Source organism: Sinohyriopsis cumingii, chromosome 3 (assembly GCF_028554795.1).
Source record: "Sinohyriopsis cumingii isolate HCF-2022 chromosome 3, ASM2855479v2, whole genome shotgun sequence".
Taxonomy (NCBI): Eukaryota; Metazoa; Mollusca; class Bivalvia; order Unionida; family Unionidae; genus Sinohyriopsis; species Sinohyriopsis cumingii.
The window spans coordinates 148,571,988-148,593,565 of NC_142963.1; the positions used below are offsets into that span (position 1 = coordinate 148,571,988).

The 21,578-nt window shown below is 35.2% G+C and overlaps 1 protein-coding gene across 1 annotated transcript in view; it reads right to left on the reverse strand.

Moving 5' to 3' along the window:
* Window positions 1-3,669: 3,669 nt before the first annotated feature.
* The window catches only part of LOC149804116 (uncharacterized), a 31,999-nt gene continuing 14,090 nt past the window's right edge, over window positions 3,670-21,578 (reverse strand). Inside the window, exons 2-7 of the mRNA XM_089954082.1 lie at window positions 17,192-18,065; window positions 13,117-13,455; window positions 11,124-11,554; window positions 10,333-10,432; window positions 8,954-9,039; window positions 3,670-8,494 (exon numbers count right to left, since the gene is read on the reverse strand). Of these exons, the coding sequence (XP_089810208.1) occupies window positions 8,441-8,494; window positions 8,954-9,039; window positions 10,333-10,432; window positions 11,124-11,554; window positions 13,117-13,455; window positions 17,192-18,065 (1,884 nt within the window). The 3' untranslated portion in view covers window positions 3,670-8,440. The remainder of the gene's footprint in view (window positions 8,495-8,953; window positions 9,040-10,332; window positions 10,433-11,123; window positions 11,555-13,116; window positions 13,456-17,191; window positions 18,066-21,578) is intronic.

The following is a 21,578-nucleotide window of genomic DNA, read 5'->3' on the forward strand; positions in this document are numbered from 1 at the left end:
AGATGATAAAACTTGTAAAATGTTAAAATGCATTAAAGATTGGCGGCTACGGTATCTTCCAGTTAACGAGTACCGTGTTTATGAAAATGGGATGCATTGTCTGATACAGTAACGATATACAGAAACCCAGTACCTCTTTTAAAACGGAGTTGAACCCCACAATTAGCACCAATGTAGAAAAGTCTGTTAAACAATCTGCGACAGTACGGCAAGACATTGTGCAGGACACAACAGAAGACAAAGTGATTGAAAATGACGTAGAGATGAAGAATGATGGTGATGGCAGTCCTACTGTGGTCATGGTGGGTGAGCCTGTACGGAGTACAGTTGTACATCCGGTATGTTATTCTACATATGTGTTTCCGCACACCTCTAGCACGATAATACATGCCGATTTAGATCCGTCAAGAAATACAAATGGTTATCGTTAAATAACAAGATAGTTTATACTAATGCCAATGGAACTTTTATAGTTTTCATTTTTAAATATTGTGTTAAAAAGTTTTATGGAACTGTGATTCTGTTAGAAGATTTGTGTACACCTCCAATAAAAATGAAAATAACAAACTCACTTTGTTTACATCTTCAATCAAAATGAAAATAACGAGCTCACTAATATCATGTTAAGTAAATTAACATCTTAAGTAAGAAAACAAAACAGCCTGAACAGCTGCTTTCTCCCCAACGAGCTACAAAAAAATGATGGATCCGTGTATCACGATATACATTATGTTTGGGTACACATGAAATGACATCTTTATGCATTAGAATAGGATTGTCTGTACTAGATTATTATTAAAACAGCCATATCCATACACGAATCTATCGCAATTTTCCACATGTATTTAAGCAGAGGTGTATGTATGCATATATATATATATATATATATATATATATATATATATATATATATATATATATATATATATATATATATGCGCTTTGGATTAGGCTTGCAAATAATCACATTCTTTGAAATATGCCGAACGAATTGTGCAATGTGCAGCACTCTTGGATGAGGTGATAGGTGAATCAGTGTGGCTGTATCCATGTAAAGTTTGATTTCACGAGGCATGGACGTCCTGGTGTGTTGTTACACTTATCCTGTTTTGGACTGCACCCAAATCAAATGAATGCACTCTGAATCGTGCGTGTATTGACTGAAATAGCATAGTATGGCAATTTCCTTCATAGATAGATAAGACTGTTGCACTTACACAACCATGGGATTTTTCAGCATCACAGTAACCGATTAACCGATGTGTATTTTCATTTGTTTATGAAATAAAGTACTGTTCCGAATTTGTGTGAATTCACATTATTAACTGTCAAACACATGACACTGGCTTTATTCCTCAAAATGACATTATACAAAGCGATTCGTTAAAGTGGTCATTTCTCAATAACGCGATGAAGTTAGCTCTCTTGCGAGACGCTCATCCGATCCTCTTAAGCTGATGAGGATGTCGTGCCGCCCAGGAAGTTCATAAGGTATCACGTTACCAATTGTTTATCCATATACCTCAATGCTAATGTTTTGTGAAATAAATATACTTTATATCCTCTCTCAGCATGCATGTCACACACTGTCATAGAAAACAATGCTAGATTGTCAATTTGACAAGGACAAAACCAGGTACTCCATTGCATTTAAGAGAGATAACTCTGCTGGAGCTAGACAGGGGTAAGAGTTATCTAGTCACAACTGAAAGTTTCTGCCATGTGTACCACATTTTTTTAAAAAAAATCATAAAAAATACAAAACGTGATCTAGACCAGAATTAACATAATCTCACATGTTGCACAGAGGCTTAACTTTTTTAAAGCCTAACAGAAAGTACAACTCTTAGGTAATGCACCAATCACAGCTAGTGTTGTTCTTTATTTCTGAATTCAATCTTCCTATCTGAATTCAATCTTCCTACACCTTAAGCCCCGTCCATCTGGACTTGCGCAATTGGTACCGTTATACCATAAAGTAAAGTCAACATACCGGATCTACTCCGTTACAAAGAAGACATTAAGTTGCTTGAAAACGTTCAACTGATTTTTAAAAATATTAGAATATATGTCAAACAAGTAGCATATTGGATTTCACTAATTGGAAGCCCTCGTGATTCGGCCAACGTTAATAACAAGGGGAAGAAACATGCATTATCCCTATATTATTATATTGAAGTTTTGCACAAATGGATTGAAAAACTTGACCATATTAACCAGGTGCGGTGCCTGCTGAGTATTTAACTTCCCCAGCAGATCAAAGTACACCTCCCCTCCCCTCATTGAGGAACTCGCATCCACGCATTAATGCCAACAGCCTAAGTTCCACCCCCTGCGATCACTGAAGCAACGAAGACAACAAATATCAGGCCATACGCTCTAACAGATTAGAGATTCTCACGAATCCGAATCCTGCAACCCGGCAGGTGACCAACCTACTCACTAGTTATACATCCGCGATTAATATATAAACCATTTTCAAGGTTGCAGATATTGTTGCTGGTGTAGGCATATTTGAATGTAATGTACTAATGTTATCACTATATGCAAATATTTTCGTTAAGATTTGTAGATACCAGCGCTGTAAAACTTGCTTGTATACTAATCGGCAAAGTTTGTCCCGAAGGAACAACATTTTAAAATATGACACTAGTATGGTTCCTGTGCATATTTGCTTATGTAAATCAGGTTTATTGATTTTCAAAACCACAACTTCAACATTCATTTTAGTAAGAGTTCAAATAAGTTCTCCCAAGGAACCATTTGCTACAAGAACGTTTACTTTTTCTTGACTGTGTGCCATATTTTCAAGTAGCAGAGTGAATGATTAACACTCATATTGAATCTTTGAACTGCCCTAAATAACAGCAAATGTTGACTATAGCAAATTATTAATCTGCAGTAAACGTAAGAAAGCTTGCCCACAAGTGGTATGATACGACATTATAGAGTATATGATACGACAGTATATGATACGACAGTATGGATTATATGGTACGACAGTATATGATACGATAGTATGGGGATATGATACGATAATATATGATAGTATGGAGAATATGATACGATAGTATATGATACGATAGCATGGAGAAACACTTAAATCTAAAAAGAATGTATAACAGATAATTACCTGGAAACATTTCGCTCATCACTGTGAATGACGTGTACTTCTGCCTGAGTGGCTTAGTAATTTTAAATGATTTTCAAAACATACCAAATTATTGCTAGTCAAGTAAATTTTTATACGGTTTGGGAGTTCCAGTATCGCTTTATATGAAATATAAAAGTACCTCTCCTATCCCAAAAGATACCTTTTTATAAAAACAGTATGGTCTAGCACTCTCAATTTCTATAATATGGTCGTGAAAATTTAAGTAGAAACAATTTATGTCAAAATAATGAATCAGATCTAATATATTTGAAAAGATGCGAGGCGAAAGGCAGATTTTGTGTCATATTTGTATTGACAAATGTATTCACAGCACATTTTTATGAAAATAAATTTAATATCTGCATCCATAGGTAATTTAATTAATAACTTCATTAAATTTTAAGTAATGTGTTCAGACAATTTTGTACACTGGAGGCTATCATTGACTGATTAATGTTAACGTACCTGTTGTTGATCTGTATACATGCCTTTCAAAAACGAAAGAACAATAAAACTATTTTTTATATTAATTTTATTGACATGGAACTCTTAAGATGAACAAATGTTTTAGAGTCAGAGGAAGGCATTAACTCAAATTATACACATTAGAAACGTGCATTTCTCACTATTTACTAATATCTTAGCTCTTGTAATGCTGCCCTTTTTCAAACGTAGAGAAATATATTGCTGACGTTTTCTATCGCGATTGCAATGTTTTGTAATATTCATGGAAAATATTGATTAATCACGTGGCTACTGTGTTATCTAAGAAACACTGCAAGGTGATGATAACCCTATGACAATTTTTGGACCGGTCAGTGACCTTCAAAAGGTTAACGCAAATGAAGCAGGACTCGCTTCGGTCAATATACCTTTCTATAGGGTGACTGAATGGTTCATAAATTGCTATATACAGAATACAGAGAGATAGACAGACAGACATATATAGACCGAGAGAGAGAAAATGTTGTCAGACAAGAAAGGATGGAGAGACAAACACACAAGAGGTTATTTTAAAGAACACTAAATAGAACGATTGATAATGAGAAGGTAAATATATAGATAAATATACAGGTAGATAGGTGCAGATGGATACCAAAACTGTTAATATATACACTTGAGAACCTAGGGAAAATTAAATATGAAAAGACAGACAAGCAGATGGACGCCACTATAGAGAAGAATATACATGTGTAGTACCTGTCTGATAATTTATGATATGTTTTTCAAAAAAAAATCTTCACACGGTGATAATATTTCCTTCCACCTAAATTCATCAAATATAACATACCAATAAATGAATAAAAACAAATCTAACTTGATAAACCCTTACAAATAAACAATCTTACTTGAAAGTGCCGAATAACACAGAATTTAGAAAACAATAAATAGGCAAAGTTTTGATTTCGGGAGAGTTGTCTTGCAGGATAACTTTTTAAATTATCCTCCACATGGTTATTGCCCTTAATTTTAATTTGTTACATCGTGCAGTAGGGTTTCAGTCTGTGATGCGGACAACGGTAAAATATCATCCATTCCGTTATTAATGGTCCACTCACCGACTCAATCTTCCTAATCCAGTGCGAAAAATCTTCCAGACGACATTTTATGATTTCTTTCAGACTTTCCCCGCATATTTTGAGATACAAATAAAAGGAAACTAAATCTACATGACACACAAACCTGTCCGTAAAGAGAAGTAATTTATTAATGAATAACTACCTAAAAAAAATTTATAGCGCGTGACTTAAATATAGAAACGGGTTGGTCCTTGTCGCAGTTTTTGGACCAATGCATGAACTATACTATTTATGTAATAGAACCATATAATCTTTATACGTGTAATACGTGTGACGTCCATCACGAGGTCATGCACGAAAAGAGCAAAATAACCGAGACATCCAAACCATTTCACAATAATTTCACTACAATATTGTGCGATATAAGTAAAAACAAAAAAAAATCTGTATATTTCTGTATTTGTTAAATACAAACGTACATTTGTGATTGTTTTAGAATGTTAAAATGAAATTTATGAAACTCTTCGAGCAGTATCAAACTTTTGCTAGTCAATACTTGAAAAAAGACATTCGACTCCATTCGTGAATTTCATTTCTGAAATCAGCAGTCATATACGGTTGTCTATTTATAGCAGACATGCAAGGTCATCTATTTATCAAATGAACAGCCATAAGTCCCTTTATTAATTAACTCACCAAACTGTGTGACAGGTTTGTAAGCAACTCTGTTTCAGAGAAATCGTGCGTAGTACGGTACTGTTACAAAACATATGTATAATACATGATCTTCAGAAGGTTAGTCACTTCTTCTACATAATTTATAGAGAACGATTACGAGTAAAACCTCTTAATGTGAAGACAATTTACTAACACACCTAGAAATCAAGGATTGATCTATAAATAAATGCATTGTACACCGTACTACTATGATACTTGTGCAGTTCCCGTCATAGTTGTTGTTGTTGTTCTAGGGTTTAACGCCATTTTTCAGCACAAGATAGGCTATACATGGCGTCCAGTATAACTGGTGGAGGAAGAACCCTGGAAAACCCAGGAAAGAACCACCGACCCACGAGAAGCTACTGGCAGGCTTTCCCACGTACCCAAGCGAGCCGAGCCTTGGACTCGAACCCACGCAGACAGAGGTGAGATGGCGGTGATCCGTAACAGTGAGCGCTTTAGACCACTCGGCCACTCGGGGCCCCTCCCGTCATAGAACAACGTACATTGTACAGTTATGATATGAGACCAATATACATCTTACTACTATGATATTAGTACAATGTAAATATTACCATGACACTAGTACAATGTGCATCGTACTACTGTCATACTAGTGCAATTCCCATCATAGAACAACGTACATTGTACAGTTATGATATTAGATCAATATATGATACTAGTACAATGTGCATCGTACTACTGTCATACTAGTGCAATTCCCATCATAGAACAACGTACATTGTACAGTTATGATATTAGATCAATATATGATACTAGTACAATGTGCATCGTACTACTGTCATACTAGTGCAATTCCCATCATAGAACAACGTACATTGTACAGTTATGATATTAGATCAATATATGATACTAGTACAATGTGCATCGTACTACTGTCATACTAGTGCAATTCCCATCATAGAACAACGTACATTGTACAGTTATGATATTAGATCAATATATGATACTAGTACAATGTGCATCGTACTACTGTCATACTAGTGCAATTCCAATCATAGAACAACGTACATTGTACAGTTATGATATGAGATCAATATACATCTTACTACTATGATATTAGTACAATGTAAATATTACCATGACACTAGTACAATGTGCATCGTACTACTGTCATACTAGTGCAATTCCAATCATAGAACAACGTACATTGTACAGTTATGATATTAGACCAATATATGATACTAGTACAATGTACATCATACTACTGTGATACTTGTACTGTGTACATCATGCTGTTTTGATACTAGTACAATGTCTACAATACTAATTGAACACTAGTACAGTACTAATTGAATACTAGTACAATACTAATTTAATTACTAATTTAATACTAGTACAATACTAATTTAATACTAGTACAATACTAATCAGATACTACTTTATTGGATATCTTAGTACTATGATATTATGAATTAAGTGGACACAAAAATTGAAACAGACTCGCAAAGTGATAAATAGGAGCAGTTGTCGCTTCGCTTATTTGAGGGAAGGGTTGATGGGGATGACCTTGTGACATTCATCAAGTAGCGGCAATTCATCTGCATACATTTAGATTAAACGTTCTTCATGATGTTCGGTAACTATCAAGATCATTTTTTACAAATACTTTTTAATTGTTCATGGTTATGATGTGGTACGATATACTACTAGATCAATCATCATACGCGAATAACATTTTGTTCCAAGATACATACAGCAGCGGTCAGCGTGTCAAGGAGTGACTCGCAACAAACGTTTATTAGGTAGATATAAAATTGTTAGCCAAGCCAGTGTAAATCAAGGACAAATAATGTTTAGCAAGCTTAGAGTTTAACTGTACATCATTTGCATTGCTGAGAAATACTGAATATCGTATATAGGGCAACAATTTATTCATTTTGTCAAATTGTTTATATTAATATTTCTTTAATAATAAGTTTTCAAGATGATTGGTATATCATACGCTTGTTTTCTAACATTTTCTCTAACCTTGTCCATTGAGACGTAAGTCGTCTTTTGATGTACGATAAAACGATCTAGTCATTAGAGCTTCGACAGATATCACCAACTGTTCAAAATGTTGCAGAGAATATTCGGAAACAGGTCACATTTCCTTTGCCATGATCTGGATCTTCTAGCTAATGAAAAAAACTATGGACATGGCTTCAAGTCAAAGGGACTGACCATTGATTTTCGGGAGGTGGGCGTATGAGGCATGCATACATATTTACTCAGATCGAATTGTGGGGCGGATATACTTTCCCACAAATCGCATCTACTTCTACTATCAGAAATTAAATGGTCAGTTCCTAACCATAAGATCTTGTATATGTATGTAAAGACTGATATAATAAAAGTAGTTCCAACAACTAATAGTATCAGACCAGACCAGAAAAGCGATTTACAATCAACTAGATCTTAAACCTACAAGTTCGCTTACTATGCCAGTTGTCTTTTCAACAAGGGAAACGATCATGGAAAGCGACCTACGAAGTCATGATTCACACGTTTTGTAAATTTTCATCCAAATGATACAAAGTCATTCAGTGCCATGTGAAAGACGATCAAAGTTAAACGTACGAATAAACAACGCTATAACACAAAGACTGGCTTGTGAAAGTAAGATTTTTCAGTTGAAATAGTTTTGTTACTATCGTCCAGTCCATAAGAAGTCGCACCTGAGAAAAACAAATCGCAACCAGAAGAAATTAAAGTTCTCATATTTGTGAATGATATACGAACTTTGTATATTATGGCACAAAAACTTAGTTTACAAAGCTAATTATCAAGGCAGGAATTTTTTAAACTATTTCTTTTTTGAAAGAGTGTATAAACTTAGATTTGCGAATTATCCATTGGTATAGATTCATTTACAGTTCGCCAGATGTGTGATATATGTCATGGCATTGCTGATATTGAAATGTATCTACACATAAACGTACACATACGCAGGTAGGTCGATTGGAAACATCTCAGAAAATGTATTCAGCCGTCTTTGAGACGAATTCCATTCTGCATTTAATGTGACTGTGAAAGCAGGTAGCTACAACAACTTGATATTAGCTTCGTGGAATTTGCAATCCTTGATAATGTTGACCTGAAAATTAAAGAAAATAATTCTATTTCAGTGTAACAAATATAACAATTTTCTTCATATCTTAAAAAATGGAACACACACACATACATTCTCTCTCTCTCTCTCTCTCTCTCTCTCTCTCTCTCTCTCTATATATATATATATATATATATATATATATATATATATATATATATATATATATATATATATATATATATATATATATATATATAATACATGGATTCAGAAAGGGTTTATTTTACAAATACGAATGGTGGCAATGTATTTTCTAGAAAGAAGGAAGTGTGTAACTGTATTACACTTTTGTTACGAATGACTCACTTACTTATACAGAGGAAGAAAGGGCGGTTGCACAAGATATGAAAGCGGTGCATGGAAAATATATACCAGACACTTTCATAAGGGAGATAAGTGAAACTGCGTAAAGGGAGATAAATTAGAAGATTCATATCTTACGTTATCCAGATATCCGTAGAAGTTTTGGTTTCTATCAATGTCTGATCCGCCGATAAGCAATGGGCAAAGGTTTTTTGGTATAGTGCCTGGAACAATATATATTTATTATAATCAATTGGAATAATAATACATAGTCACCACTGTTTCTATGAACCCGCGAGACTGTATATTTTCCTACCTACTTAGCTACGACACGACAACCCAACATACATACTTATTTACAACGATATATATGTTCAAGGCTGTTCTTATTTTCTTAGTGTGTATGAACCTCTGTGTGTGTGTGTGTGTGACAAACCTAATTCGGTACCATACCAAGTACTGAAAATAGACTTTTTATACTTATGTTATCTGCTTTTATGTATAGCTTGACCAATCTCCTTTTTCATGTATATATTGTACAAGCGAATCACTGGAGTTTTAAAAATCAGCCGTTTGTTGTTTTCACAGATGGGAGGGCCCGAAGAAGTTGGTTTCTCTAGCACAATATCTTGAAATTAACAGCAAGTTTTTGTTTTGTTGTCATCTTTACCAATGAGTTAACTGATCCATCTTAATGTTAAACATTACAACTAATAGTTGAAGTCTACACACTCGTACATGTTTTACAAATTAAAGAATGAAGTAATATCAAAATATGGTCTGTAAAAAATAGCAATCTTTTGAATGTAATTAGAGTTGACTATCTGCTTAACATTGCTTTTAAAATCGTGTCATTACCATAGGACTACTGTTGTATTCGCATTTTTTCTTTACGCTTAATTTTCTTTTTTGTTTTTGTTCCACGTGCAATTTTGCAAGTTTAACACCTTAGATTATTCGCTCTTTATTGTACCATGTACATAGCACATAGAGTAGGTTCCCCTTTATTTGGCGGCCATCTTGTTGGATGACGTACATCGAAACTTGACTTCTACTAATGTTTTATTAACACCAGCTAATTTTGTACAGTTTTAGAGCCACATATAAAATTGCATTAGAGAATTTTATCCGCTAGGTGATGGAAAATACACATTTCCACTATGCATGTATATACTAATCAATATGGAGGTACTGGGGGATGCGTTATATGATCATGTATTTTTGATTAATAATAAATAAGTTTGCAGAGGTGGTGGAAATGTCAACTTGTAATATTTTCTATGCTTCTAACTTTTTCCATTTTGTGCCTCAGTAAACGAGTTTAGTGTGTGTGTGTGTGTGTGTGGGTGTGTATGCGTGCATGTTGAGGAAAACATAAAGTACCTGTACTAAGTCTTATCGTAGCGTACATTTCAGTAACACGTGACACTACTTTTGCAAGTGAAACAATTGAAAGTGGCAAACACACGTGAATTTGATCAAAGGGAAGAAAGAGATATATGTAAATGCATACATACCCAGCATGCCGTTCGTAGATAATATCTTTTTGCCGTTTACTTCTAAAGTTATAGTTTGATCTTGGAAGTATAGTACTGTTTTAAACCAACCGTTCTGGTCCTGTAGGAAAAATCGACTTGATTATAGCACATGATATGAAAGTACACATAACTGCAAGCGTGCTTTATATAACATAAGAAAGCTTAAGTGCAAAATGTATACTCTGTAAAAATAATTTAGAATATATCCTTTCCAAGAGAATTTGCTTTCGTTATATTTTGTGATTTTCTTATCCCAGAATACTGTATTTCGTTGCTGCAATTTTCAAACCATTTTGGTTGCTAGTTCATTACAAAAAAGGTTAAAACACTAATTTAACTAAGTTGAACGAATCCCAATAGAAAAATATACGTCAATGTTACGTGAAAAGCTGGGTTTTTTCCTTCTCGATTTATATTAAGCACGTTGCACTCCATTCAAGGACTTTAAACTTGTACGTGATTACACATATTGTGTCCTTTTAAGGATGAGTGTCTTTTATCTACCGGAGAAATATGTAAGTAAACGTTTTAAAACAATTGCTATCTTTCATGGACATATGTCTTTATACAACTATATTCTTCAAGGTAGTTCCAACCCTACCTACAGTGGACCTATTATTGCATTTCAGTATTTATATAATTTTGTGTGTGTATCTATCTATCTATCTATCTATCTATCTATCTATCTATCTATCTGTCTGTCTGTCTGTCTGTCTGTCTGTCTGTCTGTCTGTCTGTATGTATGTATGTATGTATGTATGTATGTATACCGGCTCTGCCACAGCGGTTTCGTCTATGGCTGTTTCCGTGGTGTTGAATTGTACCCTAAATGTGTTTGTTCCGGGTGTGAAACTGAGATTTATAGATGGTGCTCGAATCAACGTCGTCTGGTCGGGTATGCATCCATTCGTAAGCAGCACCATAGGAGTGCGGCTCTGTGCCCGACTTCTCAGGATTTTAAAGTTCAGTGTGAAGGTTATAGCCTTCTGAAAATCATTTCCTTTGAAAGCATCTAACGTCAATGGCTGATTTTGGATTTCTGCTGCATTGTCAGTAGCGCCAATGGTATGTATAAATCGAATCTTTGATATTCCTCCGCGACCCGAGGCACTATTTGCTTTGACTTCATACCGTGCCGCGCTGTTTGTTAAATCATTGTCCATTTTTAACTCCAAGATCCTCTGGCAAACTACCTTTTGGTCTGAAATATAAAAGTGTAAAAAATATAGCAGACCTTCAATTATTGAACCGCCACGCATGCCAAATTGCAACATTGTTTCAGACTGGAATTGCATCACAGAAAAGGGAAACAAATTAGGAACTCCAAGATGTTTTTCAGATTGCAGGATTGTCTGTAACTAGAGGCAAGATGTAAACCTGGACAAAACAATGAATGTAGAATTTCAATAATGTTCATATTTTTCTTCCTGTTCAAAGGACCCAATTAGGTCACAACGTGTCGTGCCAGATGATGCTCCCATTTATTTTTGATGCGAAATTTGAAAGAAACGTTTTCGTTTGTTTAATTAAAAACATCTCTCTCACCTCCCCCATTTCCTCGAAAGCCGTATGTCTATCATTCCAAACCACGTCAAATATAATTGTTTACGCAATGTGATAACTTCAAAAGTTTTTCAACAATCAAAAGTATCAGAACTGGCTACATGGGTCACCATCGCTGCAATGCAGAAACTAACTTATTAATCAGTCTTACGTTATGACGAATAACGTTGAACACCAACTTCGATAGCAAGCAAGCCAAGATAAAAGAAAGAAAAGTAATAAAACTTAATAATATATTGTTTTTCCCATTAAAGAAAAGGGGAACAAATACAAGTCTGATAACAAAATAACTCCTGTAGATACAACATCCAAATATGTACTTCCTCAGGTGATTCCTTCCTCGTCGCACTTGTATATCCATGCCAGTAATCTCCAAAATCTTTAAGCACAAAATTAAAGTCAAGCTCAAAACTCCATTAGGAAGCTATGAATCTGTCTGAGCACGAAAATTCGTGTGATACTCAAAACTCGAAAAGTGAAACCTTAAAAGGCAAAAGTCATGGAACTGTCTAAGCTCAAACATCGGAAAGAGACTCAAAACTAGAAAATTAGAAAGCTCACTCAGAGCCTTCTGTTATTGACAAAACATATGATTACATAATAATAAGCTAATCCTGAAAGTTTGAGTACTTTCCCAGTATTCTTAGTAAAGTTGTTAAAACACAAATATTTTTGAAGTTTGCGCCCGAGTTCAAACTTTGCAATCAAGCAGTTTCGTGACGTCAAAGCCAGGTCCAAAGATTATATAAAACACTAATATGTTCAACCTAAGACTTAACTCATACTTTCTTTTGATCGTGTAAATTTAAAAACAAAATATATCTGCCAATAATAAGTGGGAATTGGAAGCCGAGTATGAGTTTGCGCACGACAAAGTTTAATAGCCTCAAAGTCAGACATACGGAGCATACGTATGTCAAAGAACATTAAGCAGTATATGAGACGGACTCGAGATGTTTTTCATGATAAAAGTGAAGAACTTATAATAAGATTTTACAATGATGATGTATAAAATAAAACACAAAAGTAAAAATGTTAAAACCCACAGTCAACTAATGAAATAAAAGACAAGTTTTTATTTCAATTGAGAGAGAGAGAGAGAGAGAGAGAGAGAGAGAGAGAGAGAGAGATAAGTGGGTATTTAACACTAGTTATTTCAATAGGTAATTAGTGTCATGGAAAATATGTTCCTTTACTTACTTGCCAAAGCTGACCTATCGCTTTTTGGACTCTCATCCCATGTACACATACAATCCTTTTGACTCCATACCAGTGACTCTATACAAGGCATGGGTACGAACACCCCGTGTACCTGCCACAGATATCCGTGCTTATTCTTGGGATCGGGCTTGTAGCTCGGACAGGCGTCTTCGTATATCATATTCTCAGCTGTTTTATCGAAGCCACATTCACATAATTCTTGAATCCAAACTAAATTCCCGTCTGGGGAACATTCTCGTCTTTGCCATATACCATCTGATTCTAATTGCATATATTTGGTTTTGTCTGTCTCGTGCGGCCTGTATGATTCATTACATACTGAAAAGATAGATAGATAGATAGATAGATAGATAGATAGATAGATAGATAGATAGATAGATAGATAGACCATCCATTCATTCGTGAATTAACGGAGACAGTATGAAATCATAGAAAAAGAAATTTTAATAAATCCTTGATAATGGCATGATTAATAGTTTGAGAAAATAAACACTTTTCTATAAAGGCAAAATAGTTTCTGGTAATTTTTCAGGCACAGTCTTTCATCATCGGAGTCACTGTTTCCAAGACTAACGTAGAAAACGATCGACATTGTCTAGCTAACAGAAAAACTAGCTTTCATTCAGAAAAAGACAAACGACAAAAACAATGGCATCACATTTTCCGCGTAAATTACGTGCAGTATAAATTTATGATGACTTTTAAATGTTTACAGACACGAAGCACATTAATCACAGTTGCGCTAAGATGTGTACATTCGTGTGTTCTCTGCCCAAGATAAAATTAGTGGAAAAACATGAAAACACTATTTTAAAATTGTGTATGTACGTTCCCCCACCCACCTCAGTTTAAAATAATTATTTCAGCTGTTTGAATCCTCTCTCTCTCTCTCTCTGAAAAAAAATCACGAATGAACATACTGCTGCGAATAATGAAGAATTTAAGATGAGATGCCAATAAGATATGAAACTTTTATCACTGTAAATTATTTGCCTTTTATCTAAGCCTATTGCGAACGTCATTAAACACAACAGACCAACATTTTACAGGATCACAATATGCTCTTCACAAACAGAAACGTGATAAGGTCAGGTCAGTAGACATTGATGACAAGTCGGAGAAACGTGATAAGGTCAGGTCAGTAGACATTGATGAAAAGTCGGAGAAACGTGATAAGGTCAGGTCAGTAGACATTGATGACAAGTCGGAGAAACGTGATAAGGTCAGGTCAGTAGACATTGATGAAAAGTCGGAAAAACGTGATAAGGTCAGGTCAGTAGACATTGATGAAAAGTCGGAGATAAAAGGTTACTTTATGTAGTGATTTGACGCTATACGTTTTGGTTATATTTAGTGGAATCAGCAAGACACCAGAAACCATTTTATTGCGATGCTTTTGGTTCTTTTAATTGAATCTACAAGACACCAGATATCAGTATATTTCTGTTTTTTTTTTTTTTTCGGTGATTGTTACTGAAATCTACAAGGCATCAAAAATCAATGTAGTGATGTTGTCTTGGTTCTTTTATTGGAATCCACAAGACACCAGAAATCATTACATTGCTGGAATATGTTTTACTGGAATCCACAAGACACCGGAAATCATTACATTGCTGGAATATATTTACTGGAATCCAAAAGACAGCATAAATCATTATATTGCTGTTCATTAATGTCATTTTACTGGAATCTACAGAACACTAAAGGTCAATATATTGATGTTGTTGTGATTCTTTTTTTTTTTTTAATCCAGAGACCACCATATCAGTATATTCTGATATAGAATATGAGGCGCAACATGACACTTACCATTTTACATTTTTTCAGGTACTAAATGAATGTCCGTATACAAATTGTGCAGAAAACCCCCAAACTTTAGTCCGTCATACATATGGAGATTCCTAGAACACCACATATCTTGAATATTAAGGGATACGGCATGCCTAATGCTGGTAGATATTGAATATTAAGGGATACGGCATGCCTAATGCTGGCAGATCTTGAATATTAAGGGATACGGCATGCCTAATGCTGGCAGATCTTGAATATTAAGGGATACGGCATGCCTAATGCTGGCAGATTTTGAATATTAAGGGATACGGCATGCCCAATGCTGGCAGATCTTGAATATTAAGGGATACGGCATGCCTAATGCTGGCAGATCTTGAATATTAAGGGATACGGCATGCCTAATGCTGGCAGATCTTGAATATTAAGGGATACGGCATGCCTAATGCTGGCAGATCTTGAATATTAAGGGATACGGCATGCCTAATGCTGGCAGATCTTGAATATTAAGGGATACGGTATGCCTAATGCTGGCAGATCTTGAATATTAAGGAATACGGTATGCCTAATGCTGGCAGATCTTGAATATTAAGGGATACGGTATGCCTAATGCTGGTTATTCTTGGCTTCCTGGCTGATTCTATGAAAATAAGTGAATTCTAGGCTTAAATAATGAATGCAGATGACAATTATACTATATTTATCTGATTTACACTTCTTGAAAATATTTCCTCACAAAATTATCACAAAATCGTCTTATTGTGTATCTGTTATTATAACAGATGGTACACAAACAAGTCCATGCTCATTAGAATTCATAAACAAGCCAAGATTGATTACTAGATGATCACAATCCGTCACTGTCTATCTCGTCGGGTTACATTTGGTGCATGAACATGACCAGGGTTACCAGACTGTAAATATCTTTCTCGCTTTCTCAAAATATCTACTTCATTACTGAATCGTTTTAAGCAACGATTAAACAGAGGACGAGAAATCAACAAATCAACAAATACATATTGATGTAAACTACTTTCTTTTGCGAAGGGATATATTGTTTAACCTATGTATGTTCTCACCTGTGTCCATTTGTGATGTATGTTCTTACGTAAAAAATGTACTTGTGTGTGTGTGAGTGTCTGTGTGTGTGTGTGTGTGTGTGTGTGTGTGTGTGTGATTCGGATTTTTAACGTAGCTTTAACAATTTTTCAGTCATATCGCTACGTCGTCTGCAATGTGGCAGTTTATAGTGATGTCTAGCACTGGGGCATCATGCCGCAGATGTCCCACCCAGTCACATTATCCTGACACCAGGCCGACCAGTCCTAGCACTAACCTGTTAATGTTGAGCGCCAAGTGAGGCAGCTGTTAGTACCAATTTTGTAAGTCTTGCTATGACTCGGCCACGACCTCCCTTATCCGAGGCGGACGCTCTAACCACTAGGCCACCGGAGCGGTTATTGTGTACTTTTGAAAGAGTGACGTATGTAAGGTGAAATAGTTTACATTTAAAACATGCACAGTGGAGAAAATGTTGGCATATCTATGTTACTTTAATGTAATGTGGCTGACATTTCTTTGGATATTGTACTTTTGGATATTGTACATGATCTAAGCACACTGCTAACTAAAATGTATTCTCCCTTGTGCTAAAAAAATCAGCCTGAATTAGACTAAAGTTCACTATCCTTAGCAGCTACTAAAACAGGGAAAATGAATTTTGCCAGACTAGTCAATACCAGCTTCTGAAAGTGCAATGAATGAATTAACAAATATATGAAATGTAAAAAAAGTTATCGGCTCTTTTTTGTACAATTTACCTTTGAAGTTCAGGAAGTGAAAATAACCAAGTTGAGTTAGCACTTTTTAGGAAGGTGCACATCTGAAATAAGGCCACCAAAAAAAGGGGAAATTAAAGGTTCTTTGAGCTATACCTAAGATATACAAGGTCGTTTATAAATAGCCAGTATAACCAGTGGGGAAAGCCGGGAAAATTCTTTTTCTTTAAAATTCTAACCCTAAAAATACGAAAGTGTAGAACGCCACCTAAATATCTTTCGAAGAACTTCATCTATTGAAACCAAATTCCGCGTGAGGCTTGATCTCCAAAGACCCGGATCAAGTACAATTTTCACATTTAAGCTATTAAATGTTTGTTTAAACAAGTAATACTAATTTAATATTTCTATATTGTAATATCTAGCACAAGATTTAATATGAGATAATTACAAGCTAAGAAAGATTAGAACAAAAATAATTTACTCACGTTTGCCATCTGGAGAGAGTGAAGGACCCATCGGCTGGGACGGTTTCTTTTCCTTTATTTTCTTGTTGGGGTCAGTTTCTTCAAGAGGTGGTGGGGCCGGGATTTCGGTCGTGATGGCCTCGGTTGATACATCAAAGGGCCATACAGTACTATCGTCAAAAGGTTTCTTTGCACTTCCTGAATTTGTCCCTGCGACCCCTCCAGGAACTTTTCCTGGTTTTTTACTTGAAGACTTTACGAGTGGCTTAGCGGTTGATGAATTGCCGACTGAGTCACCAACGGTGGATGTGGTTCTAGCAGAAGAACTTATTTTGTTTTTTGTGGAATCTCTAGAAGCATTACTGGATGACGTAGGTGTTGTATTAGCTCCTGCTGCCCCTGATGAATTCCGTCTTGTGCTCTTTGATGCGTCTATCGTTTTAGAAGTTGTTCCCCTGGATGTGCTGGAAGTGAAACCACCAGAACTGTTTGATACAGCAACATTCGATGAATTTGTGGCTACCCGGCTAAGAGCTCCACTCGCCCTTACGCTTGTTGCATTCACCGCAGACCCTACCAATGAATCTGCGGGCAGGGAGGTTCCATTAGGTTGATCTCCAGTGCCTGATTGGCCTGATACATTGCCTACTGCATTGCCAGATGTATTGGAAGCTGCTTGCCCCACTGTATCGTTGGCTGTTTCTTTTGCTGTGTTTGCTGTTCCAACCGACGTATTGCCAGCGATTCCACCTGATGTTACGTTTGCTGTTCCGCCCAATGTGCTGTCTGTAGTATTTGGTGGATTCATCAACTCAGCAATATTTCCATCAAGAAATAAACAAACCAGAAATGCTGAACCCAATAGGTAATTTGCAGATAAAATGGAATTCTTCATCTGCAAATAATAATAATAATAATAATAATAATAATAATAATAAAATTATGATGGTGATAATGATTATTATGATGACCATTATAATCATTATGATGATAGTAGTGACAGTGGAAATAATAACAATAAGACATACATGATTTACAAGAAGACAAAAAAATGCATAAATATAAAGAGAACCGTGAATAGTGCTCATTTCGAATGAAATTTACTAAATGTGTGTCAAACAATTTCTATCTTTTGCTTGACTCGGTGAGCAATATTTGACGATTTTCGTAAATTGCATTATAAATGTGCACAAATATAAGATCTTATTTATCACATGCTGACAACTAATAATATTATTTAGCATAGCAGCAGAATAATGTGTGAAATGACCTTGACATACATCTGGATGCCTTAGCTAGTATGCCTTTATCATGAATGACGTCTTTTTGGAACATAAGTGAGGACAACTGAGAGTTATTCAAGCTAAATCTTACATGCGCAGAAATGCGTGTATTCCATACCAATTAATTTTAGAACAAACGAATTCATCTAATTTGAAATCCTTTTTTATATAGAAGCTAAACAGTGAAAGAAATAACAGATGTCGGTGTCGATAAAAGCTTCGAGTTGACAAATCTCGTGGGAATCTAACAACATGTGACTAAATTATCAGATTCTATTAATTTTCGATACCAAAAACAAAACGATCAAGGAGCTTTAAATCTGCACTTAATCATACTGATCACCGCTGCAAACCTCAACTTAAAGGAACTCTAAGTTGAATTTTAATGAAATTTCCTGGTTTATTTTTTATGTATTTCCAATTCGAAATACAGTCTGGATTAGTTTTTGCATTCAGAAACGTGTCTGATTAAGTCGGTTAGCAATCTCCAACCAGGAAATTTGAGGTCGGTTGTTGGTTTTGGTGATTCTTGAGCATGGTTCTATGAGACAAAGATTCATTGTAAATGCATCCCACCTTGACATATTAAGATCGTGAGAAAAATATCTTAGGCAGACACTGTACATGTGCATGATCAGTGAAAGGGATCACCCCACCCCCACCGATTTACTTGAATACCTGGGTTAGTTCATCATTTAGGTACTCTAAATTCTTCTCGATGTATTGATAACTGGTCGGTAAAAGTAACTCAATTTCTTAAAGAGTCGGGGAAAGTAGTCAAAAGGTTTTAGTTCAAAACACTTAGATATAATTAATTCATAAAGAGCTAGCAATCTAGTGGTATTTTCAGAATAAAACTTTACAAAATACATTTTTTGTGTAAGGCAAAAAATCGAAAGAAAGGGGAATAACGTGAAAACAAAAAATACCTGCAAGATGTATTTCTTTGTATCCATTGTTTACCTTTCTACCCCTTAAAGATTGTTTTAAAAATGCTATGATGTTAATAGGAGAGACAATTAATACAGTGTTTCGTTTGACTAATTAAGCACATGTCCATTCCCATTAAAGATGAAATAAGGTTAAAGGACCCGGCTCGAGGTACACGAGAACATTGCGTTACCATCTTTGCCACATAGATTTCCCTATATATGCTTTCCAGCACAGTAATTATACTCGCACGAAGCAGGTAATTACAATTCAACAAGTGTCTGGATATGTATCTAAACAATTCCTAATTACGTTTTCGGAGACTACGTGTAAAAGTCGAAACAGGTGCATGTCAACAATATGATTGTTCTAAAAGTTAGGAGACAACTTTTGACGATTGTATCAGCGTTCATATTTTGTTTTTTTCTGTTTGGTTATGGCGATTCTTTCAAAATTTATTTGAGACAATTTATATAGCACGAAAAAGTCAGTTGCGCCAAAAGTATTTTGTAGTAAATTAACTTTTAATGTTTACCACATTTTTAACACGTCTTAATGGGTTTTGTCAGCTTTATGATTAATAATGTGACATGTTTATACAATTCTAGATTAGCAATTAAATGCATGAATGCAATGCTTGAATATATTTTATTGCCGCACAATGAAAACTGGCCACGAGCTCCAATAACTAAAATCGGCCCCTTTATTTGCACATCTTAAACACAAAACGCCAGATATAATGACAAACTTGTTGTCGGTGTGTGTGTGTGTGTGTGTGTGTGTGTGTGTGTGTGTGTGTGTGTGTGTGTACATGTGTGTGAGAGAGAGAGAGAGAGAGAGAAAGAGAATTATGTACGAATATACATTGCTCGCATTTGTTCCTATTTAATAATTTCTGTCATAGATGAGGTTCCGCATATTTCTTACTTGTTAATTTGTAAAATTCCTTTTCAACGCAGTGAACGCGCCTGTGGTTTGATTTCCGACTACATTTGTGGTCTCAACCCATACAACAGGTCATTATGGACAAGCTACAGTAAATATACATTTGACAAAATTTGAGTCATTTGCAATTTTCATCTATTCAGACATGCCTGGGCGTCATAATTTGCCCTCATAATTTAAACGGAAACACAAGTTCACTGTCTTGCGACATGTGTATTTAGATCATTTCGGAGGTTTCTGCATAAGCTTAGATCTAATACGATTGCATCAATTATTCGAAAGGTTCGAAATTATCAGAGTTGCTAATATTGCCTACCGTTACTTTAGTGTTCTTGGTGCAGAATGTGTAGAATGGTCAGTTTATGTATTATAAATATTTGGAGACGTTAAGAAAACATTAAAAATAAAAATTGAAAATCACAAGAGCAGCATTGTTTCGAGTATTTTATAGGCATCCGCAAGACTTTTTCCCAGAGGTGGGGATGGGCCAAGCCAAATTGGTTGGGGGGGGGGGGGGACAAAACCAAAATGAAAGGGATATTGATATATTTATATACTGCACATGGGTATTTTGAAAATCTTTTAAAACTACTAGACTACACGTATTATAAAGATAATTAGCAAACAGGGTAGCATACGCAAAGTACAATACTAATATGAAGCCTGTTTACATAAGATAAATAATGGCAAAAATCAATATTGTATAAAAATCAACAGTTTCCACAACATTGATAGCAAAAGGTTATAAATTTAGCATTAAATGGGGCAATATCGGTTTCAAACTAACATGTTACAGTGCTTTAGGAAATGCTGATTTACGGATTTATTTCAATAATGACAAAATCAAATTAAGCAGCATGAACTTGAGAGCGGGGAAGTTAACAGTGAGGTATATGCAATGAATACGTTATGCGTTTGATTTTGGTTACATTCACTGTACAACGTGAAGATCTCGTTAATTTTACAAGATTAATCTACTAGGATTCAACAGAATAGATGGAATTCGTGGAGAACAGAGTTGGTTTAAAGCAAGATAGGGTGACTCAGTACATTAAGTTCCTGTATTTGAATCAACCATGTGAATATTTGATAACATATAATGACGTTGTTAATTAATTACCGATATATAGTGACAATTAATGACACTTGACCAAACACAAAATATTCTCTGAATGATGGAGAAAGCTTTTCAGAGGTAACAAAAGCAGCACTTCATGCATCTGTGTCCTTCTTGAAAAATCGGTGGACTT